Here is a 22,435-nt window from a genome sequence, read left to right on the forward strand (position 1 = left end):
TTTTACCCTCTCACCAAGTGTTTATTTCCACGTCGCCTTAGTATGTACCCCCCAATTTTCCTATCTGCCGCAGGCGATGTTTAAAAATTCCGGAAAGCTTAAACATGGTCAGCCCGCATATAACAACATAACAGGACTCTGGAGCTATTCCTTGCAACTTAATGCAGTGCAGATTCATCGTTCCTCCGTGGAGGATGAGGTCGAAAGTACGTCCGCTTAGCCGTGCTGCTCCAATAACCTTATTGTTTCCAACCATAACCTTTACGCCCAGCTGTTTCATTATGCGCTGTCACGTCACAGATTGTCGCTGGTGCTACAAAAGCGTTACTTAAAGGTGAAATTCTTGTTGTGTACACCTTTTCACCATCTACACTAGGAAATCGATAGTCTTTCTTTGCTTCCGAACTGTTGCATTTTAGCTCGCATACGCTCGCAATGCTCCATCGGGGATTATGCTCCACAGCGACGCCCACTGAGCTCGCTGAAAAGATTCGTGTTAGAGTGTACTAGCACACTGTAGTACACGTTGAGAGCTGCTTTAATATCTTCAATGTCCAAGTAGACGTAACGGCTGGCTGGACAACCCGACAAAACGAAGTCGCATTATCCTGCAGATATTATCATGTGCCATTGCATGTGCAATACACATTCGGGACCACATCCCAGCCGTACTGACAACGATAATGACGTAGGCTAAACCGCAGTGACAGTAATCTCTGTGGTTTACCCCCGTTGAAGGGAAAAAGTTATGTAGCGACGGCACTGAAACTTTGCGCATCATTCCTCGTCGTCTGCTCGGCTCTCACGGCACACTTCTACTGAAAGCCGCACGAGGACGCCACTATCCGTCAAAATGCCGGAAGTTATCTCATTGATGGTAAAAATCAAAGCAAGAGTTAAATTTTACCCTCCACTAAGCATGAAATGTATTACTAGTCATGGCTAGGTGGCGTGAGCCGCCGCCTGATTTAAAGGATTCAGCTTTATCCATTCACCCACCCGGTGCCCAAAACCCAACGTATATGACATGTGTTTGACTACCAGAATCGTTTCCGCCACATTCAACGATCAAAAGCGTGGCCTTTAAGATTGGTGTTATAAAACTGGAGGACGCCACTCTATGGTGCCTGAATGCGGACATTACTTATAATGCGCATCGTGGTGCACATAATAGAATTTTCTACAATAATTGTGCTCATACTCCACAGTACAAAGCATTCTAGTAGCCGTAACAGTACGACCGCTAAAATACAGATCATGGAGGAAGGCACAGATCTTCTTTGTTTGCACAGGTTCAGACTTTTCTTTGAATTAAATATAGAAGGTGTAATAAAAAAGACCATAAAAATTTCAGTGTATAAATGACAGTACAAACCAGTATAAACTGCACATCACGCTACTTTAAAAACAAACTCAAACAATGAAACAATCCTCTCCGACGCGTATGACATACTTTCCGCTTCTAAAATTGCTTCCGGTACATTCAACCACCAAAGGCATATCCCTTAGGATTCGTATTTTAAATGTTTTAGTCTTTTTTTATTATTTAAAAGTAGACATAAACAAAGCGACAGGAAGGTGGCTGGACAAACAACTGTACAGTTGGTTCTTTATTCTATGACTGTACTTAATTCATGAAAACTATGTCCCCCAAGTCCGTACTGAACATGCGCAACGCACAACATAACAAAAGCACGATCAACACTTAATCTATACACAAAACAAGAAACATTTCTTGATCAGGGTAGACGTGTATAGATAAGGTGTTGATCGTGTTTTTGTTATCTTATACCTTGCGCATGTTCAGTACGGACTTGGGGGTCGTAGTTTTTATGAATGAAGATCAGTTGTTAGTCCAGCCACCTTCCTGCCGCTTTGTCTATGTCTGCTGATAGAATACTTTCAAGTTTGCTGGCATTCTCCTAGTATAACCATATGGTATGGTATAACTCTCCATAGGGTGGCGCCCTCTGCTTTAAAATACGGATTAGAAAGGTCGGTTGAATGCGGCGGAAGTGATTTCGGGAGCCATAAAAGACGTCCGAGACGTTGGGTTTTGGACATCATCTATAGTGACCATATAAGTAGTGTACAAAATCCGACGTCTATGCCGTGTTTTCGGCTCTTGCAATCACTTTGGCAGCATGGAACCAGCAAAAGCATAGCCTTCAAAATTTGCACTTAATAATTTAGTGGGCGTCACCTAACGCTGTTGAAAGCGTGAGCGTAGCGAAGCCTGGCCAAGCCAGTCCAAGCCTCAATCCTGCTCACTTTCTTTATTTTTTATTTGATGGCATCGTGAGTTTGTTTTGTGGTGGTGTCTGAGCCCCCGATCTGAAAAACTAAAAAGTTTCTGGTCTAGTTCGGCTACTAACAATGTTGCCTGAATCGGATAAAGTAGTAACAGTGCCTTTGACACCTCAGGAACTGGCTATATTGGCTGAAGTTGACAGGTAAGTTCGTGTTTGGTTAGGGAAACGCTTGCGCTGCTCACAACATACACGCCCCTCGACGATGAAACCCTTGCCCAATTGGACATTTGTTGATTAATAAGACTTTAGTTGGCTCTGATTATCATGTAAAGCCGTTCATCTGGATGTCTTTCTTGCTTTTACTGATCGTTTTACACAATCCTGGGACGGCCACATCGCTTCCTGGTTCTTGCTTTTGCAGTTCCGGAAGAGTAACGGGAAAGCATTTGTAGTTTCTCGTGACAGTTTCTTTCTCTTCATTTGTGTGACGACCACATTATTTAAACTTTGATATAGCGACACTAATTTATAGGGCGAGTACCTAAACCATGCGGTGTTAAATATCACTGAATAGCGCACGTGAGCGTTGTTGGTGTCGGGTCCGAAGGCACTAAGAGTTCCCGAGTGTAGTAATCTTAAATTTGCAGTGCCTTAAGGCCACGAACACTTCTGACACGATCGTCGTGTGCACCTGAACTGGTTGTCAAAGCTTACACCACACGATAAAACTGACACCGTTGCTGAAAGCGTCGCCCTTGTTATTCCAGCCGCCTGTTTGGATTTTGGAAGCTGAACACTCCCGAAAACTTCAAGAGGAAGGCCCTAATTTTGAAGGTACTGTCTTTGCATAAGTTTTTTGAATTTTTCAGGGCATAATCCATGTTAGGACTCAGTTTCGAGTTTTGAGACTCGTGCGTGCAAAACTGCACTCGCGGCCACTTTCGATCCAATCGAAATTCTCGACCGTGATGAAGCACGATCCAATCGAAATTCTCGACCGTGATTGGCTCCGTCCCGCATAATGCGCAACGGAGCCAAAGTGCGGCGTGTGGCACCGGTATAACTTATTTCTAGTAATACCGCAGTGGGCAGGGTGGGGTTGGGTAGGCGACTGTGTGCCTATCGGAGGAGCCTAAAATTGCTAAACGTTCTGTTATTTCTCGTCATCGTGCTTATGGTTGCCACTTTTGTCGTGAAAAATAAAATGCGAGAATGGAGGGGACGAAGGCATGTTTTCGCTTTAATACTATGCAAAAATACAAACAAAAATGATAATAAATAGATTGGCGATATGCCGAGTACTAACTTTGCATGATTGAAGTTTATTGAAAGGCTCAGTATGTAATTAGCTACACACTTAAAATAAAGAAAAAGCCAGCAGGAAAAGCTAACAGCCTGCTGAGCTTCTTTTTCATTGATCAGGGTTGTGTGGTGGAAGGAGAGCAAACATTGTGCATCTATTTCGCTTGTGTGGCCCGAACTGTTCACACACGCTGATGTGGTAAGTGCCAACATTGGGTCGCTGCCAAGGAGACATGTCATAGAGAAGCATAGAGAAGTTGTGCTTGGACTCATCGGAGAAAGCTCCGAAAGGGTAATGAAAGGCAAAAAAATGGACTGCGCAGTCTTTAAATAACACTACAATTTCTTAATAGTGAACATTTTTAAAAATTAGGAAGGAATGTGCTTGCAACAGTTGTTTGCTAGGTATGAATGCCCGTCAGAGCACTTATCATAAGCCAGCAAACGAGTGCACCAAGGATAGCATAGGGGGAAATTACATGTACTTATTAATTGAATGAAAGAAATGATAAATTAATGGAAATGAAACTGTCTGAAAAAGCAACTAGCCGCAGGTGAGGCACAAACCCATGTCTTTGCATTACGCGTGTAATGCTCTTACCAACTGAGCTACTGCAGTGCCGTTTTCTCATCCACTTGCTGTGGTATTTGTTTATCTGCTAGAACTAAACCTGGGAGTGTTAGCCAGCGCCACGCCTCAGGGCCTTGATGGCAGATGTAGAACATCCTTTTTTGTCGTGTCGCATGTACGGGATATTTTTGGGTGAAGGCAACTGGTTAATAACGTCACACATGCTACCTGAAGGCATCAACACTGCTGGACTTGCAATTCAAGTTGTATTTTGCTGCTATTGAACCTTTTCTCTGAGCAGTTTGACCCAGAGAAACTTTGTGGCTCTCTTGGCAGTGCACCGCACATTGCCTCAGTGACAGCGCACGAAACCAAACCGAAACCATTACCGCTCTTTTGTGTGATCGGCTGTTGGAAATGCAACTAGGTCTTCGCAAACACTTTGTTCCAATCATGCTGCAAAATGTGGAGCGGTGGATTGAAGACATGTGCCATAGTTGGCTGCAAAAATAGTGACTGGCATATTAAGGAATGGAATGAATCTGTATGACCAGTTCACAGACCACTGCCATATAAGGACGGCGTGTGTTGGCAGCCCTTTGGGATGCGCGACTTTCCTTGAGGATAAAAAAAAATTCACTCATCTGGCAGTGTTGTATCGCTAACCTTGAAAGGAAGGATTTCAACCCCGGAACGTCAGCAACAATGAGTACCACTTTTCACGCAGTGACAGAGAGAGTAGTGCTGCATTCTTGCATAGTAAGTTTCTTGCACTTTATCTGCACGCATTAACCCCAACTCACATGAAAAGTTATGCCCACTCTATCGTCAACATATCAAGAACAAGTGAATGGGCAGACACTTGAATGAACTTGCACTATGTGCGCGCAACAAATGACTGACTACACAGGCAGCACATGAATGGTTGAAGCTGAATGTTTCGTGACCGTACACTGAAGCCAGTTACTAGTGATAATACTTCTTTGCTACAAACTATTACAACGTACAAGAAAGCTTGATTCCAAGCATTGTGCACAGCAAGAATAAATATAACGTAACTGAGCACACCCATGAGTGATTAGACAGAAAATAATCACATAGTGACTGCATCGAGGAATTTTACTGATTCAGAAATGGGACACGCCGCAGCTTCAACGTATTTTCCGAATAAAGAACGAAGAGCAAGACATGCTGATTCTGATTCGTCTCACAGGCAGAAAGCTTGGATAGCTTGGAATGCATTTCTAGTGCCGTTTTTGCTACAAGCACCATATACACTGCTTGCGCCATTTGGACATAGCTTAATCAGCTCTGAAAGTGCTTTTACATGTTCTCTGAAGCTGTGGCCAAAGCTTCCTGCTGTCCACCCAGTCACAGTCTACGATGTCTCCCAAAACAGAAGTTTGCTGAGCCACACCGGGCGTCATGTACATCCATTGTAAACACGCAGGCAGCTGAGGCATGCAATGGATGTGCCACCACGTGATCAAACATGGCAGCACCCACAGGATCACCGCGAAAAGGGTCTACAGGAAGAACTAGAGAACCTGCTAGTGATATGCAGACATTGGCTTTAAGCCAGCACCTTGAGGAAAAAGCCAGACATGCTAATGGAAAACCATCCAGGTGACAATTGTAGTCACAAGTAGCTGTTGCTTTCTTCCCTCGTTTTAATTGATGCACTGATAGTTAAGTGCTTCATGTCGCATGCAAGGAGAAAGTTTGGATTTGTGTATGTGCAGCTAATTATTTGGAATTTAGGAGTACAAGCTCTCTAAGCATGTTGTGTTGGCATTGCAAGTACCATTGCTTGTCTTGTGCCACTTTCCTGTGTGACTTGGCAAAGAGAGAGTGAACATGCCTGATAAAACTTACATTAAGGAAAATAACGTTCAGTGCCCGCTTGTTCAAACTGTATTGAAATTGTCTGTCTGACGGGGTATGACACCAGTTCACAATTCCTGCAAAAAATGTTTGCGATTGTGACCTCTCTTTACAGGGTGTTCGACATCTAGAGCAAGTGCTGATAGCCCACCATCAGCGAAGCAAGCGTCCCCAGGGAGGCGATGCTGATACTACCAGTCCTGCCTCAGCAGGGACAGTACCTGCTTTTGATCCACCCGTAGATCACAGCGGCAGTGGCGGTGTGACTAGCAGTGTCCATGACCGTTTGGGCTTCCAACCTACTGCACCCATTGCACTTAAGGAGCTTGATCCAAAGACCTACTGCAAGCTGGGCCACTTCCAGCTCTTGCTTGAAGACTATGCAAAAGGTGTGTATCAAGCCTTGGGAATAAGTGGGCTGTGTTGTCGTTTCTTTGTCCCAAGAGTACGTGAGAGACCCCAACAAATTATATTGTGGTTTTGGCACATAAAACCCCAGAACCTCAACTATTAAAAATAGTTGCCAGTTACTATGCATGAAGGAGTAGGGAAACTGAGTCGCCCAATTTTTGTTATATACAATCGTCTGATGCCAACAGTCACTGAGCATGTGCCAACAGACAATCAAACGTATGATGCCAACAGACAATCAAACCAAAGGAAGCATAGGTTAAACTACTTGTTTTTTAATTAAAAATATAGAGATAACATAGAGAAATGAAAAAAGGCGGACAAAAAACAACTTGCCTCTGGTGGGATTTGGCCAAAGCCACATATTTGCATTATGCATGTGATGCCCTTACCAAATTAAGATACTGAGGTGCTCTTTTCCCATCCACTTTCGTGGGTATTATATGTGTACTAGATGTAGCCCTGGGAGTGCTAACCAGCACCACAACTCGTGGCCATGGTGGCAGATGGAGAACATCCCTTCTACTGCAGGCATAACATAGTATGGGAACCTAGGAGAAGGCAAGTGGGCAATAAACCTTCGTATGCTACCAGAAGGCATCAAAGCTGTTGGAGTTGAGGCCCTTGGTATAAATGAATGAGCTTTTACCACTTTCATTCCACTTTACCATTTATATATCAATTAAAAACAAGTAATTTACCCTTTGCTTTTCTTGGTTTGTCTGTTCATATGATTATCAATTACCATGCATTGCATGTGAGCTTGCGGAAGGATATGCATCCTGCTTTGGTTATGCTGTGCACTTGTAACAAACTGTTTGTCAGTCTGATAGCAGTCCTGATTTGCTTCTTCAGGACAACACCAAGTTGACTAAGCAAGGAGCCCATTTGGCTGCCCTTGTAGCATTCTGCTACAGTCACATGAAGTGAAAAAATTCTTGCTTGTCTTAGCCCGCCTAGGAATGGAGATGGGTCATTATTGGCGAATTAGGGCTGTGACCCTACTTGCCTGATCACAACAGCGCCATGTTTCTGGCTTATGTGTCCTGCTAGTGAGCTTTGCCAAGTCAAGTTCTTAACATTTCAATTTGTTATTCCAGCCTTATCCGCATATCAGAAGTACTATGCAATGAAGGAGGACCACTGGAAGGTAAGTAAACAACAATTATTATGTGATTGTAGTTAATCTGCCGTTGCTTACTATCTCTTGTGCAGACATCTTGGTGGCAGCTTATGAATGATAGAGATAGAGCATAGAGATAGAGCTTATGATAGAGATGACATTTAGTGCTTGCTCACATGACCTACATTCCTTAATGCCTATCTGTGGTAACAGTCATTTTCTTGCTGGCCATTTGCCACTCTATTTTTACCAGGATGAGCCTTTCCTGTATGGTTTGGGCCTTGTTTATTTCCACTACAGTGCCTACCAATGGTGAGTGACAGTACCTCCTCATATTAAAAGCTCAAGGTGTGAACTGGCCTTTTAACGAACCGGCCGTTAAACAGGTCGAACTTAGTTTCGCTTTGTCCGTCCATCCTTTCTGTTACGCCATCTTCATTACCTTGTGTTTGCTGTAAGGCCACTGTCTTATCCTCAGCCTCGCCCCCGCCACATAAAAGACAAAGAAAGAAGATTCCCCATCAGCTCCACAGAGGATCAAACTCTGGCTTTGCTGCATTATGCACTTGTCAGCTGGATGTTCTAACCGATGTGCTATTGCCTAGTTTTGGTGCTTGGCAGTTTGTGCAGGGTTTTGCTCGTCACACAGGCTCTGAGAGTGGCAGCACCTGTGTATGCATTTCAGAAGCCACAGCTGGTAATGCAGTAGCTGACAAAGGTGACCTTTTGTACATCTCAAGGACGGTGTTGTTCTTGAGAAGGTGGCCAGCTCCACTGTGAGAGCCTCTTTCTGTTACAGTGAATGAGTCAGAGCCAGAGGAATCGCCAATTCTGCCAGTATAAAAGTATTTTTTCATAGGGTGGAGCGTCTCCATGGTGGTGGCGCAAAACTGCAGCTCATCGATTTCTTTGGGCCGAAAGGTTTTCTTTCAAGCACACGGCATCTTGCAGTGTTTACTCTGCTGGGACAATGAATGGTCATAAAGTGTGGAAAGGCTATGTGGAACATCATGCTGTGCAATGCTGTTTCAAGCACATAGGTTTGTCTTCAACACCAGTTTAAGTGCCCACACTGACTTGCTCTCTACACGACACTGCCATGTGCCTCTCTCAAGTAGATCCATACAAGTAATCTTGTGACTCATGAAAGAAGTCAGTTGTTGAGGTGCGCTCAGTGGCACTTGGAGCTCTACTTCAGTTTGAAAATACATTTGTTTATACAGGTTCAGTCTATTTGTTTTGTTCATTAAGTGGTACCTCTTGCATATATTCTTTGAAAAATTTATTTTTGTTTATTGCATACTGCAAACCCTACATAGGTATAAGCAGGGTATCTAATAATAGAAAATACTGCCAATACGTATTGTAGACATTACACAGCATGAACTATTTGTAAATTTGGTCCAATCCACTCTATTATCGTCCTGGGGGGGGAGGGGGGAGGAAGAACAGCATACTTTAATATATCAGTTCTGGGGGACTGTCATGACAGGAAATGCGGCTTAATAGTGGCGGCTGTGTCTAGATGCTAAAGATAACAGGTACTAACCGGGGTTAAGAGCAAGTTCATTAGAAAAGGAAGATCTTATCAGTGTGGATGCACCAAGATATGTTATTAGCGATAGCAACTCCCACATTCTTGTAGCTTGAAACTTCCTATAAAAGTGAAGACCCTAGACTGTAGGTGTATATAGATATATTAACACTTTAATGACAGCACATAAAAATACCCCCCAAGAATGTTTATTTTCGATCTAAATGTGTAAAACACATACTGAATAAGCATAATTAACAAAAATGAAAAATATTTTGCAGAAGCTTTGTTGGCAATATGAGGTAAACACCAGGCAGAAAACTGCAATTGGGCTTCACCCCAAGCTGCCTGTGGGTTTGTTTGGAATTGGTTCGGACAGTTTTCGTCATATGTGAACCATAGGCGTAAATTTCGCTTGCATAGGCGTGTGTCACATCACATCACATTGTCACATCACATGTGTGACACTACTGCAGCCGGACATCTTGCGCTAGTCTGTCTTCTCTGATCATGTCGCCTCAAAAGGAAGTGCCACATGCCGAACTTCTTACTCATCTTGCGTTCCTGCTCTAACAAACAAATGACACTTGCTGCCTTTCATTCAGTGTTGACGGAAGACATTTAGCCAGAAACTTAATGCTCAATACCGAAACTCGGCACTTTGTCTGTTATGCTGCCTGTAGGCCATACTTGTCAATAAAAGGTTGTTTCACACAAGACACAAGGAAGGGCCTTTTTTTTCTGCTTATCACCATTTCCCACATCTTGTACAAATGGAATAAGTTGTTAAGACAATTGTTTGCCATTAGTTAAATATGCAGGAATCTATGATAATAATCTCCTTGACAAGCCAAGGTTTTCGAGTCTAAATATACATTGGTCATGAAGTACAAAGCCAAACGTTTTGCTAAAACTTAGTCGTACGTATTTAGCCACTATAATCAAGTGATGATACAAGTAAGCAGACTGTTCTTGCTAACTGAGTGACTGTTAAATGCCCTTTTCTAAATGTGTGTTAGAATCTTGTCAGGAATGTTGAGCTGCCAAACAAGAGGTGGCGGGATCAAATCCCGGCCACGCCGGCCGCATTTCGATGGGGGCAAAATGCGAAAACACCCGTGTACTTTGATTTAGGTGCACGTTAAAGAACTCCAGGTGGTCCAAATTTTCGGAGTTCTCCACTATGGCGTGCCCCATAATCATAAAGTGGTTTTGGCACGTAAAACCCCATAATTTAATTTTTAAAATCTTGTAAGGAATAACGCATGTCCAAATCATCACTCATTTCATTTGGCACCACATTGTCATTTGGTAGTGACGGTGAAGAGGCACGAGACAAGCAGAAGAAAGAGCAAACTGTTTATTTTGGTGAACTTGTGTCGTTAAAGCATAGTTGCACTTTGGCAGCAGCAATAGCAGTGAGCACGTTTGTTGGTCATCTGATCAATCCCACGGCTGTCGAGCTGTCCCTTGTCCATACAGGTGTCATTGTGCATTCTAGATTACAATGAAATATCCACTCATGGTCGAGAATGTGCTTAATTGTTCTCACACGTACACGCTGATGTAAATGGGTCTATCAGCGGCTACAACATTCAGGATGCATGAACCCTCGGATATCGCAAACACATCTGCATCTTGCGCAATGACAGGAATGCAGTAATGTGTATCATGCTTGACAAAACATACGCGGCAATGGGCTTGAAAAGTTTCCAACTTGATAATAGAAAAATCAGATGGTTACTTTGAGCTAATTTCTAGCTTTCCTCCTTTTTCCCCTTTTCCTGGTGTGTAATGGGTGCGATTGACTCTGGTTTCTGTAAGATGTGTCTGTCATGTTGGAACTCCACAAGATTACGTTGAGCGGGGTGTTTCCCTGTGAAAACATGTCCAATTCTGTCATGTGGTTTATACTTCTAAGTGGTCTCAAAACAAAAACAGTGTCCCTCGCAAACACGAAAGGAAGTGTTGCTTTAATGCGTTGCCACAATGTTTGGGGTCCGCATAATGTTTTTTCCTAAAGGGGCCCTTGGGCTTCATGAAATAACATAGTCCACAGGTAGCATATGCTGCTGTGAACATCTCAGCCAAGTTTTGCTCTCATACATGGTGTGTGGAGCTCGCAAGCGGCACATGAAGTCACCTTTCTCTGAACCGCACTCTCTATTCAACAGAAGCCTGCTCCTCTGTCTCCTCTAAGCGCTGTATTTCGTAATAAAGTGGATTTCCATGCGCAGCTGTTATTGGTAGCTGTGGTCTGCTACGTAGCATAGATACCGCTGCCGCTGCGGGCTGCCGCCACGAGTCCACTGGGTAAGCGCTCTGCGGTTCGTGGAGGACAACTGCATTTGGGTTACATTCAACACGTCGTAGGCACCAAAATCGGAAGTTGTCGCGCCTACGTTAACATGCGAAATGAAACTTGAACAGTGCTTCACGTTTACATTTAAAAGGCAGAGCATTGCAGGCATGCCCCACTCCGCTTTAGCCTTTGCAGTGCATGGCATTGAAGAAGGAATGGGAGCACAGTAGAGGCCGTGTTTGATCGCTAATAATTTCGCTTCTGCTGAACCCGTTGAAGTACTTTTTGCGGCAAAGTATTTCTGAAATAGCCTATTTTCACCTCAAATGCTTTCGTCCAGTTGGATAAAAAGTGGTTCAGGGCCCCTTTAAGGGATTGGCCACCAATCTTTATGATACCCATTTTCTTTAATGCAACGGAAAGCTTATCAGTCGGTGTCCAATCATACAGTGTTAACGTGGTATTACATTTTTATTGGAATTTTTCGATCTGCAGTGAGGATGTAGTCATAGGCTGGAAACATGCTGGAAACAGTGATACTTGAGCACGATAGTGATTGTATGTGGCTCTGGCTGTAAGAAAGTAATACTTTGTTTATGAAGTCGATGTTCTTGTTGTTCGTATTTTTCGAAGTGTTGTATTATTTATACAACAACAGCTACATGCTTTCCTGTCGAACTGCCTTGTCGAACAGGGCTTTTCTTTAACCAAGCCAAGCTAAGTGTAGGATATGTCAGTGCTGTCTATTCAATTCAACCAAGAGTCCTTGCACCTTCAGCACCTCGGCCCTCAACTATCCAAGATACAGCACTGCAAAGGTGCAGGGTGCGCACCCTGCACCTTTGCAGCGAGTGGGTGCAGCCCAGCGCAACACAACCGGAATCATCTGTACCTTTTTGTTTGTGGTGTCGTGCTACGTTTCTGAATCGAACCAACTTATTGTAGTGCTGGCACCCATCTACAGCACAATAATTGTCACTGGCATTTTGTATCTCACAGGGAATCCACAGAACTCGAGGTACTCGCTCACAACAAACTTGCGCTCGTACAAAAGCACTTGTGTGAGCTACTATGCAGTGAAAGACACCATGCTCTGGCACTCTACTTGTTGCCACGAATGCAGCACCACTCATTAGTGTGAACTTTTTTACTTTGTAATACACATAGAATAAAGTGAAAACACATATGATATATAAACACTGTGATTTTAAACAATATGTATGTGGCACTTGCTAACAGCTGAGTTATGTACCATAGTCTGACTATACATCTCAAGTACCGAGTTTTCATCACCAGTTTGCATCATGTGCTGTCTCTTGCGACTTTCTGCACCAATTTAAAATTACAATTCCTACTTAAATTGCGCAGCATGCTCGATCTTATCACTATAAATTATAGTCTTCTCATTTCCGCCAACATCTCGCGAGACGTTCTAGGTGGTTGTCGGTCCGTTTAACCCTATCAGTGTCGATTTTTTTCAAAGGTGGCGCACCCCCAGCATTGTTTTTCTTGGATATTATAAAACGAACAGAGCGGTTTACTCCTTTGCCTTCCCCACAAATTAAACCTAGCAACCACACCCGTTAAGCTACTTACATACTTAACTTACATTAGACAGAGGTTAGAGTGAGCCAGTGTCATATGGGGGGGGGGGGATCCGTTTCAATCAGGCTTAAAAAATCGCATTGAGAAGATAGAGAAAATCCACAAGGTTCATTCTTTCTTGGTATTATCATTCTGACCCTGTTTCTGAAATTCTTCGATTGCTTGATTTGCCTACACTTGCTCAACGCCGAAAATTGGCTAGATTTAATTCTTGTTATCAAAAAGCCACTTCAATATTGAAACCACACCCTATCTTGCTTCCAGGCAGGCTAGAAACGTCAGGTCAAACAATCATTGCATTTTCTCAATGCCATTAGCATATCTGGACATGTACGCTTATTTATTTTTTCAACACACGATTAAAGAATGGAATAGTTTCCAGGTGTCCGTTTTGCAATCAATTAGCATTGAAGGCTTTGAGGAACGCGTTAAAAACCTTTTATGAAATTGAATCATAGCGGTGTTCTGCAAACGTCAGACTATTCTAGAATACATCCTGTAGTCTTTCTTTCATACTGCTTGTGATATCACTGTCACCATGTTACAAACACGTATTTCTTTGCCAAAGTATTGTATTTTGCATTTGCTTATTGGTTTTGGTGGTTATTTCTAACATTCATTGCTTCATGTTCCATTTATGTTTTGTAATGTATTCATACTTTTTCCGTTATGTGCAAACTTCCTGTACCTACCCTGTTACGGCCAAGATGGCCAACAGTATTTGAAAATCAAAATTGTTGGTTATGCAGAAGGGAAAAAACAACAAGGATAATGACAAATGGCTGGTCATGTATGGTCCTCACGTTCCTATCTGATGTCAGTGACACGATGGAACAGAAATGCAAAAACAAACCAGTTTGTCAGTGACACTGAAAGGGTTAAGGACAAACTACTCTGTCTGTCCTGTAGTCATCAGGTAGTTTTTCTGTAGATAACAAAAATGATTAGTGGGTGAATAAAACCAGCAGAAACACACGAAGACAAAGAACTGCACAGGACAAGCGCTGGACTTGAAACTTGTAATTTAATGAAAATGGTGGTCCTGACATTGAACCAGCAGAACATGCGTCAAGCTGCCACTAATATGAACCAGCTTGCCCAGCAAATGACATCACGAAAATGTTTACAAGGAATTTAGGAAGCAGGAATGCATTTGGAAGATTGTTAGGGCCGCATGACTTCTTAGCTTTTAAGCAGTAGAAAATATAACACTGTGTGTCATTTACCTCAAATATGTTAAGCCATCGCTGCAGGATATGCCTCTTAGCCAGCTACTATATTGCTCTTTCTAAAAAATCCTGTGTGTGAAGAAAATTTATCCATTCGCTTTGTGTGTTTCTCAGCAGTTTTTGATCGCCACTTCTTGGCATGCTCTCTGTTGCTTGTATTAGCCAAGCTAAATTTGCACACTGGGTTTTCAAGGCTCTCTCCACTTGTCGTAGGTCACTTTGTATCAGATTGGCAAGTTGGGCCAGTTGGTTGAGATTCATGGTTAGGTTTGTAACAACACACCCAAGACAAGGACAACAGAAGGTCGTCGTTTTATTCCTTCTGTTGTCTTTGTCTTGGGTGTGCTGTTACAAACATGTAGGTCACATTTTCTTAATAATTATTCTTGCTTATCATGGTTCGACATGTCTACAATGTCTACAGCTCGTTTCTGGCCTTGCCTTCCTTTGTAGCAAATGCCATATCATTAAAGGAGTGATCCCATGACATTTCCTACTTAAAATTTTTTTTTTTCTCTATGAAGGTTCTGTACCTTGAAACCCTGGCAAAAAATACTGGTGAGCTTGGGAGCACTCTACATTATTTACTATAATAGCATTTCTTCAAACAAGTGTCAGGCTAGTTTCTCAGGAGATGATCTTGTCCTGACATCATGATGCAGAAGGTGGTCACTTGGGAGCAGGACATCACGTTATTTTGACACTCGCGTCACTTTGCTCGGTGGCCTGTTGTACAGCTACATCAGGCTATCAGACCAATGAGTGATGCGGTGTGTATGCCAAAATGTTATTATTTCATGGAAGGAGGTATTCTGTAAGTGTCCACCTAGTGGACATGCCCATTTTGTCTGCTGCTGAAGTTCTAATTGGCTGGGTTGGGGTATTTGTCTGAAGGAGACAGGCGCTCCAAGCCAACCAGCACTTTAGCAGTGGATGAAATGAACATGTCCACTAGGTGAACAGTTGCATAATACTCCCTCACCCCCCCACCCCCCCCTGCTCCCACGTGACCACGTTCTGCGTCGGGACAGTCATCTCCTTTGACACTATAAACTGAAACTGGTTTGAAAAAAATTCTATTATAGCACTAAATTATATAGGGTGCTCTGAGGCTTGCTGGTATATTTGCTAGCGTTTCAAGGTTTCAACTGTCATGTCACTACTTCTTTAATCCAACATGCCTGCAACACATCATTAACCTGTCGCAGACAATGTGGTCCTTTTAGTCACTACTGCTGCTTGCTTCACTTCACATGTGCTGCCTTTGCATGTTGAACTACTTTCAGCACCTGCTTTTTTGAACACCTGTGCATAGCAATGTCATTGTGAGTCACCATGTGGTTCGGCAGTACAAGAGAATCGAGTGCAGCTGTTTTGAACGCATCTTTGTATGGAATTTCTTTGTCTTTTCTTTTATTATTATTTTTTTTCAGGTTTACTTGTGCGCAGGTGGTTAGCTCTAAGCACTTTTAGGCCTTGAACCATCTTTAATAACCTCTCTTGGCATAGGTTGCAGGCTTAAAGAATGAACAAAGTGGAGCACAGTGTATGATAAAAAGTGTGAGCACAGTAGTATGATGAAAGAAAGAAAAAGGCAGTTGGGAATAGAACCAATGTCACAGATCACCGATTCCACATGCTTTGGTATTGTCACAGAAACACAAGTCAGAGGGAGAGAAAATTTTATTCATAAATTACCTGGACCTACTGCGATGTCTCATGGGCTATGACATTTCTGCAGAGCACGAGATCATGATTTTTATTCTCGGCTATGGCTGTCACATTACAGTAGCGGCAAAATTCAAAAATACCCGTGTACTACTTAGATTTAGGTGCACAATAAAGAACTCCAGGTGATCAATACTAATCTAGAGCCCTTCATCATGGCATCCCTCATAAACCAATGTGCAGTTTTGGGACGTTAAACTCCACAATTTAAGTTTCAAAAACCCTGGTTTGTGCTGATCTCCTTTGTCCCAGCTTTCGTCTACCAAGTTGAGTTGTGTGATCAGTCTTTGTCATAGCATGTCCGAGCTGGAGGAGGAGTCCATTGGCCACTCCTCGTTGTCACGGAAGGGGGGCACAAGTTCAGCCATGCTTGTCTGGAGCATACTGAGCATTTGTCATTGTGGCAACTCGGAGTCTGTGTTTTGCAGCTGTTTCTGCTAGAAAGGCATTTTTGCTTGTAGATAGGTTGCTGTGAAAGTGATTTTACCTACTTTCATCATCGAAACATGTTAATATTAACTTTTTTTGAGGCTCCTTGATTGAGAGAGAAGGCATAGACTTGATTTTTTAGTCTTGTCACTGGCTTGTCTTGTCCTGGCTCTGTGCAGGATTAAAAAGCAGGAAGGGGCAATGAGTAGAGGCAGTAATTGCTGCTATGTTTCACAAGACTCATTCAGTTATTCATTTATCCATCAATTAATTGGCTCCTTTGTGCATTCATTAACAGAGAAGCTTCTGTGGCTTTTGTTCCCACCAACTGCTTGTTGAAACCTGTGATAGCACACATTTATGTTGGTGAGGAATATTTGTTGACAGGTGGTGTATTTAAGGTTGTACTATTGCGGGAACTCGTGAAGCCATCTTGGCATTATTTATGAAGGAGTGCGACAAGTTCATGATGACTTCAGTCGGCAGTCTAGGTGAGTGGGGCGTAAACAAGGCTTACAGCACTGCACTAGTAGTGGGACTTGATGCACGTGTTGCTTGTAGTAGAGAAATTATGTTGTCAATTGAGACAGCAGCATGTTCCCAGACCTTTGAAATAATCATCAGTATATAAAGTACTGCAAAAGAAGGCAAGAACTATATTGTGCAGATGATAACTGAGGACTTGTGTATCTACATCTGAACATGCTATGCTTGGGTACGTATGACACCTAGGATGCAACAGTTGTATGAAGTCACGCACTTCCAGCAGGCGCTCTGAGTTTTTGGAATGAAGGCAAACATACAGTTACCGTTCAATGTATCCTCTATATGTTCCGCTAGAAAGTGGCAGCAACCGTGACTCTGATGCTTGCTCAATGTGTCTAGCACACTGGGCACCACATTACTGGTTGTCCTATTTAACCAACAAGGCTACATGCTCAAAAGTAATAGCTGTCCAGTAATTCACGTAGTTATAAGCCTTGCGATGTATAACATTAATGTCAGCGTATTCAAGAAAGCCACACATTGATTGCTGCTGCGTAATTATGAGGAAGTTTGGTACTAGGTGACCATGTGGAACAGTTAGCCTTACTAAAAACCTTCCTATGCTGACTGAAAGCGTTCCTATGCAAGAATAAGTGTCATGTTAAACTGCATTATTGCGCATTTCACAGCTTATACGGCTGACCATTTCTTGGCTTATGATGTATAATGTACAAATGGGAATGAGTGCTCAGTAATCGAGTAAGACAGCCCATTTTCACCTGGGTAGTTCAGGAAAGAAGACGCGGTTAAAAGGGTATTTTGCAAACCACAATTTGTCAGCATAAAGCATTGCGTATGATACGCATCGAATCCACACTGCCGAACGGTATGAAAGTAGCATTGGGAGTACGTAGCTCGGTTTTAAGAAGGTTCAAAGCACGGTGGTCCGAGAGTACGCGCGCTGTGCATATTCGACGTTCTTTGGGCAGATGGCGCTACGTGGCTTTCGCCCGCAAGTATTAGCCGCCGTGCAGAGCTAGCTGCTGGACCACGACGTACTGTATAAGGGGTCGTGGTTACTCTTTATACAGTAGGTCGTGTGCTGGACGCTGAACCGAACAAAGCTAAAGCACGGGAAGAGAGAGAGAGAGAGAGATTGATTGATCAATCACTTTAATCAAGGCGGGTGATATTCCAGTAAAAGCACAGCACTGTGTTCGAGCAAGGCTACCAGCTCCTTCAAGAAGTAGAACTGCGAGCTCTGATTTCACGCCTCGTACTGTGACTGCTCTGTAGCAGTAAAGCGCCTCTGTTCTACTACCGCCCTGAGCTGATGCATGGAGGGGCTTTAGTAGTGACTTTGATGTGTTAAAAATATAAATTATGGGTTTTTACGTGCCAAAACCACTTTCTGGTTATGAGGCACGCCGTAGTGGAGGACTCCGGAAATTTCGACCGCCTGGGGTTCATTAACGTGCACCTAAATCTAAGTGCACGGGTTTTTTCGCATTTCGCCCCCATAGAAATGCGGCCGCCGTGGCCGGGATTCGATCCCGTGACATCGTGCTCAGCAGCCCAACACCACAGACACTGAACAACCACGGCGGGTTTCGTGTGTTCTGTGTCTGCTTGCTGTCTGTGAAATGAGTGCTGACAACGCTGCGAACATTCGTGACGTACGAGGAACGCGAATGTTAATTGCAGGACCTAGCTGTTTCTTACTGGAACCTAACAAACCGCAGGTAGGCCTCTTCCATTTGCCCAAACAATGAAGTTTCTGAGAGAATCGCGTGCGGAATTTGTTCGCGTCGGCTTGTGAAAAAAAAGAAAAGATAATCGCATCAGTGCGGGACTACACTAATAAGCGCCTCGGGCGCCAGAATTATTTCCGTTTGGAATGCCGTGAGTTGGGATAAGTCCAAACGCAGTGAGCGCGCGTTGTCTCGCATGCACAACCAGGCGTGACATCACCCGATAATCTCGCGACTCGTCTTCAAGCACAACATGCGGTTAAAACTGGATCTAAAGAAGAAATTTCCATTCCCCGGAAGGTACCCATAGGGTTCATCGTTGTCATCAACCCCAATTAACGCAACCAACTTGGCCGAACTCGATTTAACGAAGTTTCTCCTGAAATAAATGAGTTAAAACGAAAGCGGCGATTCCTTTCACATTTTGACACAGGCGGGTTTTTCTTCGAGCGTGCGCTCTAAAGCTAACGCGTTAAAGCGTCCATAGGCGCCCCTACTCACTGCCTTAACTTTATTTTGACGAGGTTGCACGCCGCGCCCATGCACGGAACTGCGGACTCAACGCCGCCTCGGTAAGGAAGGCGCTGGTTGCTTTCGTTGTTTCACGGTTTACGCAACAGATGGCTGGATTAGCGGCAAACGCGCATTTGCCGCGGTAGCTTTTGCGTGTCGCTGCGTTACAATTATGTTACAAGGACCGAAAAAGTACCTTTTTTCTATTTTGCAAGCTTCCCGATTTAACGAAATAATTCCTAGTGTGGTCATCACTTCGTTAAATCGAGTTTCAACTGTAGAATGATCAAGCTGTCGCCGCTCGCCGTGCCTCTCACGTGACGTGGCGCGTGATTTATGTTTGATTGTTGGAACTGACCCTAGCGCAACGCCATAGCCGCTATAGGCCACCACGGTAGTGGGATTTGTCAGATAGTGCATAAGTGTGTGTGTGTGTGTGTGTGTGTGTGTGTGTGTGTGTGTGTGTGTGTGTGTGTGTGTGAGAGAGAGTGCGCGCGCGCATATATGCTTACGCACTATTGTTTAGAAAACCTCACAGGCTCCAGCAGGAGTATTGTGTGATAGGGGAGGGATTATACAATGTATGTCTTCCTAAGTGGAAGCATTACAAGGAGATAACTAGTATAAGAGACTTATACTAAGGTACATAACACGAGGGGACGTTACATAATAGTTAACGGAACGTGATACACACTATGGGAATGAATGGCGACATACACAATGTAAGGGTATATCATTTAACCCCGTCAAATTTTACAAAAGTAATGTAACGGTACACCTCTTGCTATTGCCAAATGCAGAAGTTGGCGAGAAGCGTGTGCATAATTAAGAGAAAAATTAGTGAAAGCAACTGGTCACGAAAAAATAGCGGTTACTTCATCACGAAACTTAACAGGGTGATGAATGTGGACAACATTATCAGGGAGACTATTCCATAGTTCGATTACTAGTGAATTGAATTGAATGAATTGAAGGCGTTTGTGTGCCCAAAGATACGTTTGAAGGAGCGGTTGTTGTGCAAACGGCGAGACGTTCGTAACGGTTGGGGAGAAAGCGAGGGCGGTTTTGTGCTTACGGTTTGTTATTTTATGAAATCAGCAGATTAGAGCAATCTTTCGTCGTGATTCTAAGGAGGATAAGGACAAATGGTGACAAATCCCACTACCGTGGTTGCCTAGCAGCTATGGCGTTGCGTTGCTAAGCCCGTGGTTGCGGTATCAGATTCCGGCCGCGGTGGTCTCGTTTAGCTGGGGGTGAAAAAATGCAAAAAACGCCCACTTTCCGTGAATTGTGTGCACATTAGAGAACTCCGGGCGGCCAAGATTAATCCGGTGTCCCTCACTACGACTTGCATCATAATCATATCGTGGTTTTGACGCGTAAAACCCCACAATTACATTTAAATTTTGACAATTAGTCCCACTAGGGAGTTTCTGCAGTAACCGTACAAACAGTCGGAAGTGCAGATTGTTTTATATATATATATATATATATATATATATATATATATATATATATATATATATATATATATATATATATATATATATATATATATATATATATATTCGTACGGAGCGTGCGGCGGCCGCATTTCGGTGTGCGTAATGCGAGAACCCCAGGCCTATCGAAAATAAGAGCCGCCCCCCCTCCCCCTGCTAGCTTAGCTTCTTTGGGACATTCAACCGTGTAATCAAACCAGTTACTACAGCACAATCGATATGAGAGACAGAAGAGCCAAACGGGGGCACGGGCGGTATCTTGCGCCGTCCTGTGGTGGTGGTCACCGCATTCTGTACGTAAAGCAACTTTCTTATCACTTGCGACTCCTCGCTCAGCTTCTTTCCGTTGTCTTTCTTATAGCCTCGCCTTTTAAGCACCACTGAAGAGAAAATCGAGTTGAGCTGTATTAGTAAAATAAGAGACGCAGAAACTAATAAAATGTTTACAAAAAAGAAAGAGAGAAAGGACACTAGTAAGGAAAGAGCAAATGAAGCTCACTTAATTTTCTAAATTTCATGATCCAGGTCGGAATTATGAGGACGTCGTCGGTACGTCTTCAACAAGAACGGAAAAAAAGTCAACTGAGCAAATTTCAAGTTTCGTACTTATAGTCTTGGCGCAAGCATAACTAATTTTTCTTGGCAATCACTGCACCAAATTTGATGAGGTTTGTTGCACTTAAAGAGGAAAAAAAAGTGAAAATATAGTGGCTTCTGGTAGCGATTACCTATTTTATTTTATATAAAATTGTTAAAAAATAGCTTTCCTTTCAGAAAACGAAACTATCAAGTTTGCAACTCTGTAACTCGGCAATATTGCACTTCTGTAAATTGAATCGAATTGTACATCTAAAGCGGACACATTTGTTCTACTAAGCGTGACTCTCAAATACACCAATAATATGTGGACAGCAGATTCGCAACATGTCTGTAAACGTTGTAACAAATTCACGCAAGATTCAAATTAATGCATCATATTTGTCCGCTTTAGCTGCTCTGACGGATGCAATTTACAGAATTGCGATATCTGTTCTTGGTGCAGAGCTGAGGATTTGTAAACTTCGTGCTTCTGTGTTTTTCGAACATAACTATATTCAGCAATTCTTGTTTTTAAAAATTTCAGGGCCATAAACCGAAATATCGCTTCCGACAGTCACTAGAGTTTCACCTTTTCTCTGAAATGCCGCAAATCTCATTAAAATCGGGCCGGGGGTTATCTCAGAAAAAGCATTTATGTGTTTTGCATGTATTTGAATAGGCAGCATCGGATTTGGGGCCGAGCTAAACGCTTCAGGGTTTCGCTGTAGTTTAATACATTAGCGCAGTTAGGGTGGCCAGAACGCCGCTGGCCAGTCAGTTGTGTCGTTGTAGGTGCGATTCGCGGCATGTATGCTGGTGGTCAGACGTTAATCATCCTTTCCAATCTCGTGCTCGAACAATTGCATTCGTTATTACCGAACCAGAATAGTTATCGACTAGAAATAGACGTGCCAAAGCAATTGGTGCGGCCAATTTTGCGGAAAGTGGGGCAATGTTTCGGTCATGCGCGCAATCTGGGCCACGCGACATCAACATCTCGGATGACCGCGGCTGGAGTGGGTCCGACCACCCAGTCGTTAATGCCACAGCTCTCGCGGGGTATACGTATAGTACAGTCGGCGTCAAACGTTTACGGACTATAGGAGCTGGAGAAAAAAAAAATTATGTTGCCTGAATGCACAGATGTCCTGTACTGCCGTAGCGTTTTACAGCCTACGGTCACAAACTGCTCGGAAATTTTAACTTTTTTTCACAGAGCTCGTGCCCTGTAAAC

At 43.3% G+C, this 22,435-nt stretch overlaps 1 protein-coding gene across 1 annotated transcript in view; it reads left to right on the forward strand.

The window, feature by feature from the left end:
- The first annotated feature begins 2,268 nt into the window (after window positions 1–2,268).
- The window catches only part of Utx (Utx histone demethylase), a 132,216-nt gene continuing 112,049 nt past the window's right edge, over window positions 2,269–22,435 (forward strand). The window contains exons 1-5 of the mRNA XM_075681700.1: window positions 2,269–2,453; window positions 3,020–3,086; window positions 6,125–6,398; window positions 7,521–7,570; window positions 7,797–7,855. Of these exons, the coding sequence (XP_075537815.1) occupies window positions 2,377–2,453; window positions 3,020–3,086; window positions 6,125–6,398; window positions 7,521–7,570; window positions 7,797–7,855 (527 nt within the window). The 5' untranslated portion in view covers window positions 2,269–2,376. The remainder of the gene's footprint in view (window positions 2,454–3,019; window positions 3,087–6,124; window positions 6,399–7,520; window positions 7,571–7,796; window positions 7,856–22,435) is intronic.

Source organism: Dermacentor variabilis, chromosome 2, assembly GCF_050947875.1.
Source record: "Dermacentor variabilis isolate Ectoservices chromosome 2, ASM5094787v1, whole genome shotgun sequence".
NCBI classification, from domain to species: domain Eukaryota; kingdom Metazoa; phylum Arthropoda; class Arachnida; order Ixodida; family Ixodidae; genus Dermacentor; species Dermacentor variabilis.